This window comes from Cupressus sempervirens, chromosome 1 (genome assembly GCF_028749045.1).
Source record: "Cupressus sempervirens isolate cs-2001-9-10 chromosome 1, ASM2874904v1, whole genome shotgun sequence".
NCBI lineage: Eukaryota > Viridiplantae > Streptophyta > Pinopsida > Cupressales > Cupressaceae > Cupressus > Cupressus sempervirens.
The window spans coordinates 267,174,859-267,194,320 of NC_143118.1; the positions used below are offsets into that span (position 1 = coordinate 267,174,859).

At 31.4% G+C, this 19,462-nt stretch overlaps 1 protein-coding gene across 1 annotated transcript; it reads right to left on the reverse strand.

The window, feature by feature from the left end:
* Window positions 1-1,911: 1,911 nt before the first annotated feature.
* Window positions 1,912-16,833, reverse strand: LOC149577149 (alpha pinene synthase, chloroplastic-like). The gene is made up of 10 exons (XM_089795780.1): window positions 16,731-16,833; window positions 6,298-6,418; window positions 6,063-6,148; window positions 5,639-5,853; window positions 5,461-5,558; window positions 5,264-5,356; window positions 3,616-3,831; window positions 3,203-3,341; window positions 2,383-2,631; window positions 1,912-2,257 (listed from the first exon to the last, which is right to left on the reverse strand). Exons 1-10 carry the CDS (start codon window positions 16,831-16,833, stop codon window positions 1,961-1,963), a joined length of 1,617 nt encoding a protein of 538 aa, XP_089651906.1. The 3' UTR covers window positions 1,912-1,960.
* Window positions 16,834-19,462: the final 2,629 nt, after the last annotated feature.

A 19,462-nucleotide genomic window follows, 5' to 3' on the forward strand; every position in this document is an offset into this window, starting at 1 on the left:
GGGTTCATGTTTGACTTAGTACATTGACCAATCAGGATGTGTACTAGAGGCTTGGGGGTTTTTTTTCTATGATGATGTTATGAATACGATCTTTTATACCTGACCATGGTGATGTGTCACATATTTTCTATGATGAAATTTGATTAATACTTGTTAGGGCTTTCTAGTTTCTTGTATAGAACTGAGATGAATGGTATGATTTTTTTCTTCGTGTAACCTTTAAGTTTTGATAAATTGTCTTTTGGTGCTTTCCAATTGCTTGTATAGGACTAAGGTGATGATTTTGATTTATCTTTAGGTTATTTTCGATTGCTTGTAAAGGACTAAGGTGAATATTGTGCTTTATCTATAGGTGCTTTCATGTTTCTTACAAAGGACTAAGGTGAAAATTGTAATTCTATGAGTTGTACTTTTGATGAGCTTAGGGTAGGTAATCTAAGTGTACATTGGGAAGTGGCTTACAATGGAGGCCAGAGCCCTAAAGAGGTTTCTTGGGTAACCCATTGTAAGTTATTTTAATAAAAAAATAATATTTCATTAAATGAGAGTAAAATGAATTAATAAGAGTCATTGTTTTTCCTTGCCCATGCCTTGAGTGCTAGTACTTTCTAGGAATGGAATAAAGAGGATGCTTTGTTGTATCCTTGCTTTATTAGTATGCCTTATCTATACAAAAGGATACTAGTGCTACGTAGAGACACTAGGGGGTCAGAGTCCGAATAGGCTACTAGGATAACCTTAGAGTTGGCTCATGTGATGACACTTTCCCACTTGCATAGTAGATTTCCTGCGTGTCTTTGTTGCCTCTAGGTTTAGATGTTACTTGTATCTTGGTACCTTTGAGATAGATTGCTATCCAGATTTCCTTGACCTAGATGTTGGTTATGACTTGTGGATTGATATTTGTTTGGGACTTGAGACTATCTCTTGAGCATAGTGGTAGTGGGCCATTTAGGTTCCATGAGGTTGGGTGGTAGTATTTCTTATACCATTAAGATTTGACTGTTGGATGTCACTGCTAGATGTACCTGTGCAGTTCTTTCTTTCTTTTTGATCTTGTATTTTATGATGGATGGTTATACTTTGTTGTATTGTATTTGATTATCAAAGATCTTATGTGTTGATGTATTTTATTCATGATGTATATTCTTTGAGATTTTCATACCTTGTGAATTGTACAAGGGATGATTATGGATTCTAATTATTGCCAAGTGGCATCTTAAATAATTGTATATTATTTATTAGATTCATACTCCTAGTTATTCTATAATCTGGAATTGTTGTGTATTGGATTTAGTATTAATAAAACTTATTTTTATAAATGTGATTCAATGTCATGGAACCCTTAGGAGATGTAATATATTTTGATTGTTGTATGTATGTGAGCTATTGCTTCCGCTATATTATATTTGTTGTTGTTTAATTTTTATCTTTCAAAAAAATATATTTTTGGTAAACTTAGTGAAACTTTAGGTTTATTTATTTTGGGTTCCCTAGAGGGGTGTTACACTAGTCCTTCCTTTTCATTTTGGCCAAGCATTGGATCATAGCCACCTCGATACTAATATAGAAGAAAAAAAGTTTAAAAGTAAAAATATTTATGCGTTCAAATATTAAATTAGAAATTCATTGTAGTTCTATTTCAATATGTCCTTACATCCAATGTATTGATTTTATAAGCCATTATTAGAAATCAGCTTAATAACTATAAGTTATTAAATGTAAACCTTGTTATCCTAATATTTTTTCATGGATGAGCCCCTGGATTTAGATAAAAATATAACAAAAAATTTAAAAAAATTGAGTCATATCTAAATGTAATGCCCTAAAATATTTTAGCCAAAAAAAATGTGCGCTGTAATTTATTTTATATACCTGAGTTTTTTTCTTTGAAAATGTTGAACATTGAGGTGCTAAAACATAAAATTGGGATATTAATCTTTATTCTCATATTTTTTAACTACATTGCCACAGGTTCAAAGAGGATTTGAATGACTAGATCTTTGATGTCTTTATTAGAATGAGTAAATCCATCTCTCTCTTTATAGAGGAGTTGGTAACTTCTTCCAATATTGTAGGCACAGTCCTTGCTTATAGTTGGAACATTATCAGGCTTCAAATACTCCCAATCTAATTGCTTGAGTTTTTTTTGCAATAATTCTTTAAGGTGATCCAAAGCTTCTTCCTCTGTAGATTCTGGGTGGTCTTTAATATAACATGATATTCCCGATACTAATTCTCCACGATTTGCCTCGGCCTTCAAAATAAAGATTCAAAATTATAATAAAAATTAGTTGGACTTAAAATAAACTAAATTCAACTTACATGTATATTTTTGTGAAAATATAAATATAAAATTATGCAAAGAAAATGATTACATACCTTGAAGGTTCTAGTGTCACCTTTTAGTCTAAGGGATAGGGATAAAAGTTCATTGAACTTTGATGGATAGTCTATTTCTTGAATGATGTTATCTGAAAGAATTTCATCTAATGTTAATATAGGTTGCAACATGGTTACACGATATCCTGAGCTTGGTATACCATTTTCTAGGTATTCATCTAAAGATGGTATGTAACCATCAGCAAGCCATTGAGCTTCCTTTGTAAGGGCTTCGAGATAATCTTCCCACTGCACAAGAAATTTTTTTTATTTAAAATGAACAATATTTTCACACAAAAACATTATATATGAGTTCAAATTTGGAAGATTATTAAGAAAATTTATTAAAGCATTAAAATCAAAGTGTAAGATCAATGTTAATTCTATTTTAAAATGATCAAAGCAATTCAAAAATATATTATATTAAATTTCAATTTTCTACATAAAGAATATTTTATTTAAAATCAAATGCAATATAAATCTTAATAAAAATATAGAAGAAAAATACCAAGCTCTTTCAAAGTTGTATTACTACTATACTATGAGGTCTAATCAAAATAACATATAATAGAAAAATAAAAATAGTAACATTTGTAGGGAAGTTGAGTACTAACATAAAAATTGAGTTTAATAGTTTATAATGACTAGAGATCATTTATTTAGTTTTTAGTATTAAATTTGAAACATGAAAATGTTATGAATATTTGGCAACCTAAAATAAGTTTGATCCAAAATAACTCATTTAATCTCATATGTTATGTGTGGTGTAAGATGAAGTAGCGATTTAAACTTGTTATGAGTGATAGGTTCGAATTCATACAGCTTTACGTATGTAAGGGAGGGTATCTCGTTGTTGAGTCTTCTGTGCTGCATCTGCACTTTCATTTACTCCCAAGTAAAATGCCTTATATGTTATTTTAATACTTTCAGGAAATCTTTCTGGAGGAAAAGGATCCCACCTAAATTAAAAGCATTCCAATACAACAAGTTAGTTTATATTAATAAAACACACCCTAGTTTATGCAACTATGAGTAAATACAAAGTAACAAATTAATAGAGAGCTTTAATTTTATATTTATAAATTGCATGAAAATTGTTGAGTAAATATAGTAATTGTTTCTTAACCTCAATTACCTATCATTTTCATTAAAAGTATCAATTTAATCTACTATTATGTTCTTTATACAAAAAAAATGTACATGAATATAAGCCTTTTTGTATACCATACTTACATTTTAATAGCTTCATTGAAGAGTTTTATCTCATCAATAGTACCATAGGTGTCATATATATCATCTACAATTGTTGCAAGAGAACAAATCTTTGCAAAGTCACTTCGATAGACCGAATACTTAGCATCTATAGAGTATGCACAAGCTAAAGCAAAATATTCCACATGACGATGACGAGCAAAGTCCACTTTATCCAAATTCAAATCCTTCCACCATCTAAGCACAACATTCATAAAATTTTTAGTAATTTTGTATATTTAAACCATAAAATAAAATGAACATATAATCTCATTTATAAATGGTAAAGTAGTGTATATAAATTTTCAAATTAAAAAGTGTGCCTAGCTCCCACTTGAAAAACAGAAAATCTTATTGAAAAAAAAGAATGTATAAGCATATATTGTCCAAAATAAAAAGTTTATACAAAAGGATTAAAAGTTAATCTACAGTCTCATAAAGTATTTCAGTCTTGAAGGAAAGTTTTCCATAATGCACAAGTAGCATTTTTCTCTCCTCAATCAATATATGTGTCAATAAAGAAGTCTATTCCCCATCACTTAAAGGTTTAATCTATGATATTTACAATTTCCACCTAGAAACACCTTCTCCTTTAAATCCCAGTCCTACCCATAATGTATACCGCTCATCGGAAAAAGCCATAACCTTTTATAAAGTATAGGAACTAAAAGGTAAACTAAATTTGGATGGTTTTCCCTCCTTATCCAAGGTGATATCACCAAAAATGTCTTGTTTTATTCCCATAGAAAGAAAGAAAGAAATAAACATTGGTTGTGATATTGTTCCCTTAATTGTAGAGCTCAACCTAAATCCCACACTTGATAAAGGAAAAAAAGGTTCTCAATCCTCTAGGTGCTAGAAAAAAGGGAATTTTAGGCAAAGGGAAATTTTTCAATATCCTCCATGAAAAAAATTTGACTATCTCACCCCATCTCTCTCTTACTATTGGTATCTCAAATTACAATTGTGTCAACTATATGGAATTAGGAGCTCGTAAGGTGATACCATGAGGGGCGCTATGAGACATGCTAAGCTTACATCAATGTATAAAATTGTTGCCACTCTTAGAAAGCAATGCACCCCCCCCGCCACCAAACAAGAATAGAAGACTCATTTGTTATGATCAATGCATCCCTAAACAAGTAAAGGAGACTCACTTAGAGGATTCGACCTAGTATGTGAAGGTTAGTGAGGACAATGTAAAACTCTATTGTAACCACTAAATCTCATTTCCAAAGTCTCCATTTCCATCTCCCGCATCCTATGAGACACATTTATGAAGGAAACAAGAAAGAAAAGAATTTTACATCTTTTATAATAACAACTCTAGAACATATGACCAAAGATTAGAACTATATCTTTTTAAGTATGTTATGCTTCTAATGATATTCTATTTTTGTTTTTGTTTGATTATTAATGTTATAAATATCCTTTATCTTGATCATTCTTATACCAATTTTTAATATATAAAAATAATAGCTTATCACTTGTAATTATTTAGTCACTTGCCCTCTATAACTTTGATTTTTATAATTAACTTACTTTACAATCAGCATAATTTCTATCTATTTTCATATTTTCACCTCATTATATGATATCCACTTGTTATTACTTTAATCTATCAACTTACTTTAATATCGGTTGAAGCTCTCGTCGATGGACTGATTGCATGATATTGAAGTCCAATTTAGCAAGACTTAGAATTTCTTTATTACCGCTCATCCTGAAAATCAGGGTTAGAAGGTCAGACTTTCTATAATAGAATAAGCCCTAGCTAACCATAAGAGGTAAAAGAAAAAACATATTGAAATAAACCAGCGCCATTACTCGGTCCAAGATCTATTTTTGTCATAGATGTCCATGTAATTTCTTGCTTCTACTCTGGGCAAATTTCCATGCCAACCATACTCTAGGTTGTACTTTATCTGCGTGTTAAAATTTTGGATCAGGACCACAATAAGCAAATTTTTCCATAGTCTTGAAAGAGTTAAAACTTTAGCCTCACCTCTTGTGAAAGATGGGAACTAATATTATCCTTTTGTAGAGCTTGATTTAAATATGTTGTTGCAAAGGATTTAGCCTCGTCCATAATATTCTCCTCTGGGAAAGCAATTAAAGAAGCTCTATAAAGATTTATAACACTTTCTATCTTCTCTTCTTCTGATTGAGTTGATGGAGTCAAGAACTGCCCATCATTTCCTTTGAATTGTCTCAACACATCTGCCATTATATCAAATAAATTTAATCAAAATCAAACATCATGAAAAAATTTAAATTAATATAAATGGATCTTCTTTAGTGATCACAGATTAAGGAAGAAATTAAGTTTTGAAAAAATAAGCTAATCTTGACTATTTAACACTTTTAGTCTAAGAAGTAAGATTTAATGTGTGATATTTAATCTTTCAATATAGACATAATTTGATAACCTGAAGAAACAGGATATCTGTTCAAACGAAGAACCCGAAGTCCCAAGGCTGCCATATTCAGATCTTTAGAACAATTGTTCCAATATCTGCTAACAAATTATTTTATTGATATAACAATCACATAAATTTTAACTGTTGGAAAACAACATAAGCAAATATACTGGCCAGATACTATTTTGAATGATAATTAACAATGTAGAATAGCATTTTGTTTATTATAAACTTTTAAACCAACCTGTAAACATAATCAAGCGCTTGTTTTATTTCATTTTGGAAATGTCTATCTATTGCAAGGCGTTGAACTTTTTCAACCATCACAAGGCGCTCAAAAGCATTCTCTTCACTACCCCAACTCTCTTTTCTTAAATAAATTCATAATATTTGTTTTAATATAATAAAAAAAATACATTCATCTAAATATTTTAACAACTCACTATTCATAAAATATTTTGAAACATTTTTCCTTTCTTTCCATGAATCCAATATTTTCTCTAAAAAAATATTAAAATAACTTTATTATTCATAACAATATTACAAAATACAAATCAAATCCTCATAATTAGATGATATTGTTCATATATAAATAATAATAGATTTTTTAATTCTTATTTTATATTTTAAATATATATTTAGTAAGTTTTATAAATGTAAAAAAAATATTTAAAAAAATTACTCAATATATTATAATTATATCTAACTCTTAGGCAAATACTTCATGTTTATGGAATATAATATGAGTTATATCAAATGAAAGAAATGTAATTGGAAGATATCTTGATCTACTAGGAGGCAACATGTCACAACTATTAGTTTGTAGTAGAAATTTATGAGTTGAAATAATAGCTTCAAAGAAGAATAGTCAATGCAAGATGGAAAATTTTGCTGCTATTTGGTCAATTGCAAATCGGATAGTTTAAACAACACATGACACTTTTAGACTAAAAGTGAGATACTCTTTTTAATTTAAAGATGACAAATATATCTTATAATATGACAAAAATAAGAATAAAAGTTAAAAAGATGAGGAATATATCTTATAATATGACAAAAATAAGAATAAAAGTTAGAATCATGCCACATTTTCAACTACCATGCATTTGATTAAACGTCAACCTAACCTCTGCCAAAACGTGTTTCTCGCCTGATTTTCTTTTCTTTTCAACCGGCGAAGAAAGCATCTATATTATAATGTGGAGAATCTCGACTTTCCTTTTCGATGGGTAAGGCACATGAAAGGAATTTATGAATATAGCATGTCTACGGTTGATTTTTTTAATCTATCTCTTCTAAATATAGTTAATTTTATGTCCACCAAATTATTATCACTTCTTTCCATTTTAGAAAAGATCTGCCAAAATCTAATTTAATAATTTATTTTACAAAATACTTTGAGATAATATGTTTTCATATTAGTATTATATATTTATATATATAATGTGTTTTCTATACTCTTCATTATTATATGTTTTCATATTAATATTACTACTTCACTCACTTAGAAAAGATCTCTCAAAATCTAGTTTAATAATTTATTTTACAAATTTATTTTAAATATTTTGAAATAATATTATTTTATATATGTGGTGTATGCTTTTTATTATCAAAATTTTAAAATTATTTTTAATACTAATTTAATATTTAATATTGTAAAATAATTGTTATAATTTGAAATGATATTTCTTTAATATTATATTGTATAGAAATTATATTGTATTATTAGTATTCAATTGTGTCTGATTAATCAAATGATTCTCATCGAACATTAAATGAAATCTAGAGAATGTTGGGCATGACATATCTTATTTGAGAGTTCTTGTTCGTTAATTTGGCTAGGTTTGTGATGCAAGAGCATCTTAGCTTGACATGTTATCCTACTTTGGTGTTCATTTTGTCAGTTTTTGTCGAGTTGTAGTCATTTCCATGTTGCAGTCATTGTCGAGTGCTAACAATTATTTAGTATTGATCGAGTTGTTTAGTGTTGACTGTGCTATCTAGTGTTGGTCAAGTTGTCTAGTGGTGGTTAAGTTATCCAATGTTGACAGTGCATTCCTTCAAGTCCTAAGTGAACCCATTATTTTTTGATGCTTGGTTCCTTCTTTGATCAAGTTTGTCTGTAATTGGTTCTTAGTTTGAGCTGACTGAGGTATTTAATTTCAATCATGAATTTAACCATAGTATATTGTCTTAGGAAGCGTGTAGACCAATTTGAGGTCAACCTTTTTGTTTTGTAATGATCTAGAATCTTTTGTAAGCCATTTGGGCAAGTATAAATAGGGTGCTTAGGCTTAGGTTTGATAACAGAGTGAGTAGAGCAAAGATAGTTGAAGAACTTAGAGAGTTTAGGGAATATGTTTCTAGAATGTGAATTTGAAGCTAGATCATGGATCTTAGAGTTATACTTTTTATTTCATTGTAACTCATAAGGCCTTATAGTTGGGCATGTATGCTGATAATTTGATGAATAATAAAAAAAGTGTTTGCTCTCTCTCTCTCTCTCTCTCTCTCTCTCTCTCTCTCTCTCTCTCTCTCTCTCTCCTTGGTGCTATTCTCCATGTTTTTTCTTTCATTGTGTTACTTAGCAAGGTGTTTGGATAGTTAGGTGTCTCTTTAGCTCTAACTATTTAAATCCTCCTTGTGTCAGGTGGCATCAAAGCTTGAGGTTCATCCTTGTTGAGATTGGATCATGTAGAACCTTAAGTGAATTTGGTTATAGGGTGATAGATCCAAGGATTTGAGAAACGAATAAGAATCAAATATGTTTTTTCATAATTTTGAGAAGATTGAGCTATGCAATTAATAACTGAGTGAGATAAAATAGTGGTGATTGAGGGACACTGGAAACTAGTAGCATTGATTGAGTGCCAGTGGAAATTCCAAGTTTACTGAATGAGTATAAGAATATTGTTGTAGAAGATATATCTAATGGTTTACCACTTATAAGAAGTATAAGTCATTGTATGGACCTAATTCCTAGAGGTAGTTTACCAAATAAAGCACCATATAGATTGACACCTATAGAGCATAAGTTGTTATAGAATGGTTTGATCAATGATAGTTTGAGTCCATGTGTTGTACCTACTATATTAGCACATACGAAGAATGGAGAATGGATGAGATATAGGTTTCCTATGTCAAGGATGGATGACATAATGGATCATTTTAGTGGAGCAAAGTATTTTACCAAGATTGATTTGAAGAGTTGTTATCATCATATCAGAATGAAAGAATTCATGGAAGACTACTTTCAAGACAAAAGATGGTTTGTATGAATGGTTGTTTATGCCTTTTGGTTTGACTAATGCACCTAGTACTTTCATGAGGTTGATGAATGAATTTTTCAAGATATTTTTGGATAAGCTTTTGATTGTTTATTTGGATGATATTTTGGTATTCACTAAGACTAGAGAAGAACATATTGAGCATGTTAGACATGTATTGTAGAGACTAAAAGAGGAGAATTTGATGGTTAACTTGAAAAAATGTTCTTTTATGCAAGAGGAGATTGTGTTTTTGGGATTTCTGATTTTAGCTTATGGTTTGATAATGTATCTTGAGAAGGTTAAAGCAATTTTGGAATGGCCTACAACTAAGAATGTGGGTGAGGTAAGATCATTTCATAGTTTGGCTAGTTTCTATAGAAATTTTATAAATAATTTCAGTTATGTTTGTAATGCTATGACTGAGACATTGAGAGGAGATAAAAAGGACTTTAAGTGGACACATGGAGGAGATAAGAGTTTTGATACTTGGAAAAAAAAGGTTCCTAATTTACCTGTAATAGCTTTACCTAATTTCAACAAGGCATTTCAAGTTGAATGTGATGCAAGTGGCAGTGCAATTGGAGCCTGTGTTGAGTCTAGCACCAGGTAAACCTTTTGCTTTCTTTAGCGAGAAGTTGAATGATCCTAAAAATAAGTATTCCATGTATGATCAAAAGTTTTATGCTATTGTTCAAGCCTTGAAGAAGTATAGACATTATTTGATTCCTAAGAAGTTTGTGTTGTTTACTGATCATAAAGCATTACAATATTTGGGAAGTCAACATATGTTGAATCAGAGACATATGAAGTGTGTTGAGTATTTTTAGAGTTTCATATTTGTGATCAAGCATAAAAGTGGAGTTACTAACTAAGTTCTTGATGCATTAAGAAGAATATGTTCTTTGTTAACTGAGATGAAGGTTGATGTTCTTGGTTTTGATGAAATGAAAGAATTATGTAATATTGACACTAATTTGAGGTGTAGATAGAGTGTAGAGCACCAAATCTATGATATCACATGCATAAGTATGATGCATATTTCATTCACAAAGGTATGTTGTTCAAAGGAATTTAAATATTTATATCAAGAAGTTCTATGAGAGTTAATTTGATTAAGGAAATGCACTATGGTGGTTTGGTTGGAAATTTTAGAATTGATAAGACATTGATTTTTCTAAAGGATAAGTATTATTGGCCACAAATGTATAAGAATGTTCAAAATTTTGTTAAATTAGTTGTGGAATTTTTCAAGTTGCAAAAGGAGTAAGTTAGAATACTAGATTATATACACATATTTCTATTCCTAAGAAACTTTAGAGTGACATTAGCATGTATTTTGTTCTTGGATTGCTTAAGAAAACAAAAGGGTATGATTCCATATTTATTACTAAAGGTAGATTTTATAAGATGGTTCATTTCATACCATGTAAAAAGACATCAAATGTTGAGCATGTTGATGAGATTTTCTTCAAAGAGATTGTTAGATTGCATGGATTACCAAGAAGTGTCATTTATGATAGAGACAGTAAGTTTGTATGCTATATTTGGAGGACTTTATGGAAGAAGATGAGTACTAAATTGAGATTTTGTTCTACATTCCATCCAAAGAAAAATAGATAGATTGAGGTTGTGAATAGAAGCTTGGGTAATTTTTTGAGATGCTTAGTTGGAGAAAAGCCAAATAATTGGGAACTAGTGTTGGCACAAACTAAGTTTGCATATAATAATTCTATGAATATGAGTATAGGAAAAAAACCTTTTGAGATTGTTACTGGAATGCAACCTAGAGGAATATTAGATTTTAGTGATGTTTCTAGTGAAGAGAAGACAAGTGTTGAAGGGGAAGAATTTGTTGGTTTTATGAAATCTTTGCATGAGGTAGTGAAGTTAAAGTTGGAACAAAGTAATCAGAGGTAAAAGGAGGGTGTTGATAAGTTTAGAAGGCATAATATTTTTGAAGTTGGTGATGAGGTGATGGTTCATTTGAAGAAGGGTAGATTTCCTATTGGGACATATAGTAAGATGAAAATGAAGAAGTTTGGACCTTGTACAATCTTAAGGAAGTTTGAAAGTGGTAATGATTAGGAAGTTGATTTACCTGATGATGTGGATATATCTCCTATATTCAATATTACTAAATTGTATAAGTATCATGAGTCAGATGATGAAGTTATTGTATTAGAGGATTATCCTAAGAAGCAAATTGGAGAGGTTGAACAACTTATGTGTTATTATGAGTATTTGGTGAAGTGGAAGAGTAGATCAATTGAAGATGCTACATGGATTTCTCAATCCAAGTTGCATTCAACTCAGGTTGTGACATGTGCATGACTCAGGAGAATCATTTATTTTTATCATGGTTGTCTGATGCAGGAGCATTATGGGTTAACATGTTATCTTGCTCATCCATCTTCATTATGCTAGTTAGTGCTGAGTTCTAGCCATTGACAAGTTGTAATCATTTTCGTGTGCTCATAATTATTTATTATTGACCAAGTTGTTTAATATTGGCAAAGCTATCTAGTGTTGCTCGAGTTGTCGTGTGCTCATAAAAAAAACTTTAAATTTTACAAAAATTTTGCAAGTTGTTTTAAATTTATGAAGAACTTTAAGTCTTCTTTAAAACATGTAGAAATATCACTTTTAATGCAAAAAACTAATGACATTATTTCTACATAACTTACATAGGTTATGTGGAACAAGGAAACACAGGAAGGGAGGGAGACAAAGGGATAAAGAGAGAGGGTGGGAGAAGGGAGAGGTATATGTATGTATGTATGTATATGTGTGTATATATATATATATATATATATATATATATATATATATATATATATATATATATATATATATATATATATATATATATATATATATATATATATAAACACACACACACACACACACACACACACACACACACACACACACACACACACATAGAGAGAGAGAGAGAGAGAGTGGAGGGTGGGGGGGAAGAGAATGAGAAAATGGGAAAGGGAGAGAATGGGATAGAGAGAGATTAGGAAAAGGAGAAGAGGGTGAGCGATGCCAGTTAGAGAGAGTACAAGAAGGAGAAGAGGCAAGAGACATGAGGTAATGAGAGAGATGAGGGATGCTAGAGAATTGAGATGGATCTCAAGGTGGATAATTAGGGCTCAAAATTCATTTCTAGACTATGATGGGTGGAGGAATACAAGAGAGAGATGGAACATAGAGAGACATGCATGTATATATAGATATATATACATATTAGTTGTGTGCACAGTTGGAGTTTCAAAAATACCAAGCAAAAAAGTACCTAATACCAGCATTCTAAGGATAAGTATTAATCTAAGGGTTAGCTACCTCCTATATTCAACTAAGAAATCTTTAGATCTAGATCCAACTTTAACATAATCATACCTAGGATTCTCTACTCTTTAAGCTTTGCAAAGCTTAGGAAGGTGCACCTTAGGGATAAAAGGCTTGATACTTGATATTGTCTTCACACTTCACTCATTCACTAATATTGTGTCATCATACTTATCCCCTATGGTGGATAATGATCACAATTCTTCTTAGATTTACAAATAATTCTTGGCTACAACAACTAACTATAACACATAGAGATTAATTGCAAACAAGTGCCAACTACTAATTAAATTCTTCATACATGAAAGTAAAAAATAATTTGATTTAAAATTTTTGCTTCATGCAATTCCATGATTTCTTGAACATGCAATTGAATAAATGATCAATGACCTATCTATTGGGATTTAGAGTTTACCTAACAAATTTGACCTAATTAATTGCCTTACAATTAATTATATAAGCAATTAACCCTAAAGCCCATTCTTATGAATATCCTGCTTATATAAATAGAAATCCTATCAATTTAATGAAGCATTTACTTAATTCCTTGAATTAAAAAAATAGTAAATTGATACACAACCTATCCTAGTTGCATTAAATTGTATAAACCTTGCTCACATAATCTCAACATAATTAACACATAACAATGGATAAAGCACTCAGAGGAAACATATATGGTAGAACATTCCCTTTGTATTAATTCTCCTTCAAAATTATACAACACTAACATAAACTCGGAAATACTTCAAGGTATGACAACTTCTCATTCAGTATGTCCTTGTATTCTCATATATGTAGATGAACACATTAGAAAATTGTACCTAAAGACTTATTGGATTGAATGCAAGACTATCATAACACTAAAAACCACATAAAATTTGGACCATTTCTCTAGCCTTGGGACCTCATTTATATAGTATGAGATGCAAAAAGTTTCAAGTCTTAGAGAAAAAGGAAAATTGTCCTTGAAACAAAAAGTTTTTAAAAAATAAAGGTTGTTGTCACAAAAAGATTTGGCTTATGCTCTCTTACTTTACAAAAAAATGTCTTTATCAATGATCCTTTTGGGGTGGGATCACTTCTATTGTAGTTACTTGTTGTTGAGGAGCTTCATTTCATGATTGATCCATTTATACCTATTTTCCTTCCAACTGTGGGACAATATGATTTGCACATAAAGTGTAAGGTTCTAATAGCTAGAAATTGATTACAATTCATTGCTCTCCCTCCAGATCATCATGCATTGTCATGTCCACAGTTACAGTTGATTATTCTTTTGTTGAATCATCATTTTGAATAACCATCTTTTTTTTTAGTTAGTTTCTTTTCTTTTCTTTCTTCTAGTGTATCAATTATCTGTAACTCATCTAGGTCCACACCATCTTCATCAATTTCTTTAGATATCAACTAATTTTCTTGAGCAAGATCTGACATCCACTTGTTGAAAAGTGAATCATCCGGGAAATTGAAGTTCAATATCTCTTTTTGTTTCTTCAAGATATCTTTTTCTAATTTCTCAATTTCATCAAAATACCTTTTGAAAGAATCAAAGAAGATTTGAACTTGCACAACTTCCTTAGTTGTCTTGGCGAACCATATGTGATCTTTTTCATTTATGACTTTATTTAATCTAATGCATATCAAATCATCCAACTCCTTAGCCCATTCTTCTTTATCCTTCAATTTATGTATAGTCTTAAGTGCATGAGGGAAAATCCCAAAAATCTTACTAAGATATTCTGAAAAATAATTGATAATTACCTTATGTAGTGCAATTCTCTTATTATCAAAGTCAGAAAGGCCATTAGTCATATCAATTTTTTCTACTTGTTCACAAGAAAGACTAATAACTAAACAACATAAAATGGTAAGGTCACTACCCTACTGTTCCATTTGTTCACAATTGGCTTCAAAGTGGCTTCATTACTTTTCAACTCATTCCACACATCCATTAATTTTGACAATTTCTCATAAAATATAGGCCAACCTATGCTATACTAGATACATAATTGTGTCTTTTTTTTTTTTTTCATACTGAACACCCAGCTCCACATGCATTGACCATAATTTAGTCTTTTCTTCTTCAAGTTCCTTAGTTGTATACATTTGGGGTTCCTATGGGGTATTTAGCATTTCTATAATGGGGGTTTTGTTGCAAGGTGAAATAAGAGGATCAGGATGATAAGTAATCCTTCATTGACTAGATTCTTCTCCTACTTTTATTTTCCCCAACTATCTCTCTAGTTGAACAATCATTCCTTCAATATGGTGTACTCTATTTCCTCTTTCTTCATATGCCTCTAGCACCTTTTCAAATTTAGCATTCAAATCTAGGAACTTATTTTTGTCTTTGGCTACAACCACAGCTCCAAAGTTTACCATTTCTTTAGTCATCTTAAAAACCCTTTTACTATCTACCTCATCCACTCTATAAACCATGAGATTGTCTATGTGTTCAAAATTTGAGACCTCTTGAATCCTAGCTTTGTCTCTTTTTTGGATGGACCACATCACCAAGACCTGATGATCATCACTATACTTTAACCCCTTATGAGCTTGTAAGACTTCTTCCCCAACCTTAATCTGGGTGTCTTTTTACTTCTTCACTATGTCAAATATCATTACATTGGCATTATCACATTATAGTAGTAGCATGACTCCTTAGTCTCTCAAAAAATTTCTTCCCCCTTCAGGGGTTATCCATGAAATCTCCTCAATAAGACTAGCTTTGACCTCTTTATCATTTTTACAGTCCTACCTACTAGGTTGCTCTATTTTAAATTTTTTGCATCTTGCCTCAAAACTATTAATATTAATTCTCCACAAAAATTGGCTAAATGCCCTAGATTCCACAAAACTCTCATCATCCAAGAATTTTTTAGAAGCTTGGTCTACTATAGAATCTATTTCTTTACCTCTAAAATCTCCCGTAGTGAGAGCTAATGTTGGAATAGGGGGCTCTTCAGGCACTTCTTCTTCTATGTTTGTTGTGGTTATAATAATATCCTTCTCAACTCCCATTTTCTTTAACTATTCTCTTAAAGAATCTTCATCATTAATATGGAGTGGAGTTTGGGTGGGAGAATATTATTCAACCCTAGAAGAAGATCCTTGTTCTAATTTCTACCTTTTTGTAGAAGGCTCAGTAAGTGGACTTCTAAAAGTTGTCTTTTATAAAGAGGTATAGGAAACACACTCTTTGCTACCACATACCTAGCTCTTCTTTGTAATATATATTGGCTTCAGTTTATAATTAATCTACTAGCCAACCTATTTTCTACCCCAGTGGCCTTTTCTAGAAAAGTTAGGGTCAAAATCTCCTTTTCTATTAGAGTAATTAATTGTTTTCACTTATTAATTAAATCACTTTGATTTAATTAAATAAGTTTCCTATTACTCTAGTTTTCTTAAGCTATCTTGTAGGTGCATATAATTAATATTTTATTAATTATAATGTGCAACCCTAACTTTTTTAGGCTTTAGGTTACCCTTTTTGGATTTCGATCTCCTTTATAAGGATTGATCTCTTTGTAAATTCTTAAATCCATTGAATAATATTTTTCTTCATCTAAATACAATTTTTCTATTTTCAGATCAAACCCTTGCCTCTTCTTGTCTTATTCTTCTCCATGACAGGTTTTCTACATGCAGGTTTTCTTGGGCTTCATGGATTTGATTGGTGTATTTGCTCAAATCCTACATGGTATCAGAGCCAAATATGCTATAACTTGTTCGGTATTTGGAGAAAAAGGGAGAACAAGGGTTTTGCAGATTAGATCTGGTGTCTTTTTGGATTTTTTTCTAAGAAACTAGGGGACCACTAATTTTTGGAGTAGTTTGAGGCCAAACAGACATCACAGATGGATTCAGAAGGCATCAAAACCCTCATTTCCATATAAAATTTGTCTGATTTAGACAACATTGATCTGAGAGGCAAATTTTTTTTTTGGGTAGGGTTGTATGACCCTTGGCACACAGTTCAAGGTGGAAATTATCAAAAATCACAAAAAAAAATTGAAAAAATGTGGTTTTTAACCCACAACAGTTAGCAAACCATAGTGGAACCACTGGCAGCCACTGTGAGTGGTTACCACTAGTGGTCTGTCAGCGGCTCCCCTGGGGGCCCCTGCTATGGCCCCACCATAACTCTGCCCCATAGCGACCCTCTATCCTCTCACCACCTCGATCACTGATGGTGTGGGGGTGGCTATTTTTTTAATTTTATTATTATTATTATTATTATTATTATTTTTTTTTTTTTTGCATATTCTAGAGGCCTTGTTGGTTTTTTCTCCGTAACTTGAGCATACAAACATTTTTTTTTAATGCAAAAAATGCACCGGAAAGCTAGTTTGAGATGGAGATATTTGTGTAGGTGTTTTTGAGTTTTGATGTAGTTTGGTTGCCTATTTTGGTAGTCAAAGCTGAATGTTCTATTTTGCAATCCAGGAGGCATATCTTGAGCATCTGATCTCCAATTTTGGACTTCTTTATATCATTGGAAATTTGTTTCTATGCTCTTTCTAGTGATGCTATTTGTTGTTCCATATTTTTCTCTAGGAACTTTCTATTCAGTCTTATGCATTTTTGCATTCTAGTGGATATCCTAGTTGTTTCAGGTTTGAGGATCAATTTTGTTGCTTCAGATGCTTTATTTTGGCTTGTACCTTCTATTGTACTAGTATTTTTCCTTTTCTAATCACTATTGATATCATTTGTAAGAATCTTTATGAAAATGCATTGAGATAAAGTGCCACTTCTTGCATTTTAGGATCCTTTTCATGATCATGATTTTTTGTACTCACACTATTTTATAAAGTGCCATGGGGGGGATAGTTGTTTGCCAATTTTGTACCCTCTTCCTCTTTTTCCCCATGAAGTGTCAATGACATGTGCCTTTATAGGTGTTTGTACCTCACTCTCGATGTGCCTGGTTCCTATGTTGTAGGAGTGTTTTGACCCACTTTTTCTATTGCCTATCACCTCACCCTGTCTGCATTAAGAGGGGGTTATTTTATTGATTCTAATGCTTCCTTGGTTCAATGGTTCATTAGTGTGAGCTATGCATTCAATTTTTTATCCTATCTACTAGGCGATTATAGTGGGTGGCTACCTATGCATTTTGGTGAGATGGATCATCTACCATATAGACAGGCTCAGTTTGTGCCTTCTTCTTCCATGGAGGTTCTATAGATCAACAGTTTCCTTTTTATAGAGTTTGTGGCTTCTTAATTCTTCAGTGTTCTCTTTCATGATCACTCTTTGTTCCTATCTTTTGTAACATTTTTTGCTATCTCTTTTTGGAGTAGGGTTTTTCCCATGTGGTTTTCTCTATTTCTCCATTTCATAGAGATTTTTTTGTGATTGGGTACCTCATCAAGCCTTATGGTTGGGACCCATTTTTATGCTTTCATAGTTGTGCTAGGTTAGCTTACCTCCTAAGCTTCACTTAAGGGGGGGGGTGTTAGAGTAATTAGTTGTTTTCAATTATTAATTAGATCACTTTGATTTAATTAAATAAATTGCTTATTACTCTAGTTTTCTTAAGCTATCTCATAGGTGCATATAATTAATATTTTATTAATTATAATGTGCAAGCCTAGCTTTTTTAGGCTTTAGGTTACGATTTTCAGGTTTTGATCTCCTTTATAAGGATTGATCTCTTTGTAAATTCTTGAATCCATTGAATAATATTTTTCTTTGTCTGAATACAATTTTTCTATTTTCAAATCAAACCCTTGCCTCTTCTTGTCTTTTGCTTCTCCATGACAGGGTTTCTGCATGCAGGTTTTCTTGGGCTTCATGGATTTGATTGGTGTATTTTCTCAAATCCTACATTCTCATGTAAATTTTGCATGATTCTAACAAAATTATCCATACTCATATCTATCTTTACACCCCATAATTTTTTATCACCAAGGAGATCACAATCTAGCTCAAATGAATTTACAAACTCAAGAACCTTTCTACACACTTTCCACTTCTCCTTTCTAACCTCTTGTTCTTGTAATGAAAACCTATTTTGAACTATATCTTCAAGAAAATAAACAATGTTATTATGTGCTTTAGTTTGTAATCTTTCCCTAAATATATCATAAAAACCTTCTAGGTCTATAAAGAGAGAATAGGATTGGGCCATGTGATATTATCTAAAAACTTTTCTATATATCTCCACCCTTTTTAACAATAACAAAATTATGCACAATAGTTATTTGAGGAAAAATGGTACCTTTGGATCTACCAATTAGCTCTCTTTCTTCTAGAAATCCTATTTTCCATATGGGTTCAGTAATCCCTACCTTTAAAGGGACCCAATATGGAAATACATGTGGTTTTCCAAGGAAATGTTGGAGTTAGAGTTACAATAGGAAAGGTGAACTTCTAGAGGTGGGGGAGTGTGAATTAGTAGTTTAAACTTGGACCCATAAAACTTTCACCATTCATTCATCACATGCATTAATAAGTAAACTAGAATAACATGTAAAGCATATGCATCTAAATCATATAACCATGTAATCATTCACACACATAACACCAAATATGATTACCCAGAAATGATCCAAGTGAGAAGGTAAAACTCGGGTGGGGATGACACCCAAAAATCTTCACTATTGTAGTAATAAAGTGTATCCATTGAAGGTTACAATGATTTTACCATGAAACATGATCTACCTTGTGAGAGGTTTTCCCTATCAAAGGCTTACAAAGACTATTAGGTCTCACCTTGTTAGAGGATTTCAACACCGGCCTGTTAGAAGTGTGCCTTTTTAGAGGACTTCAATTTAC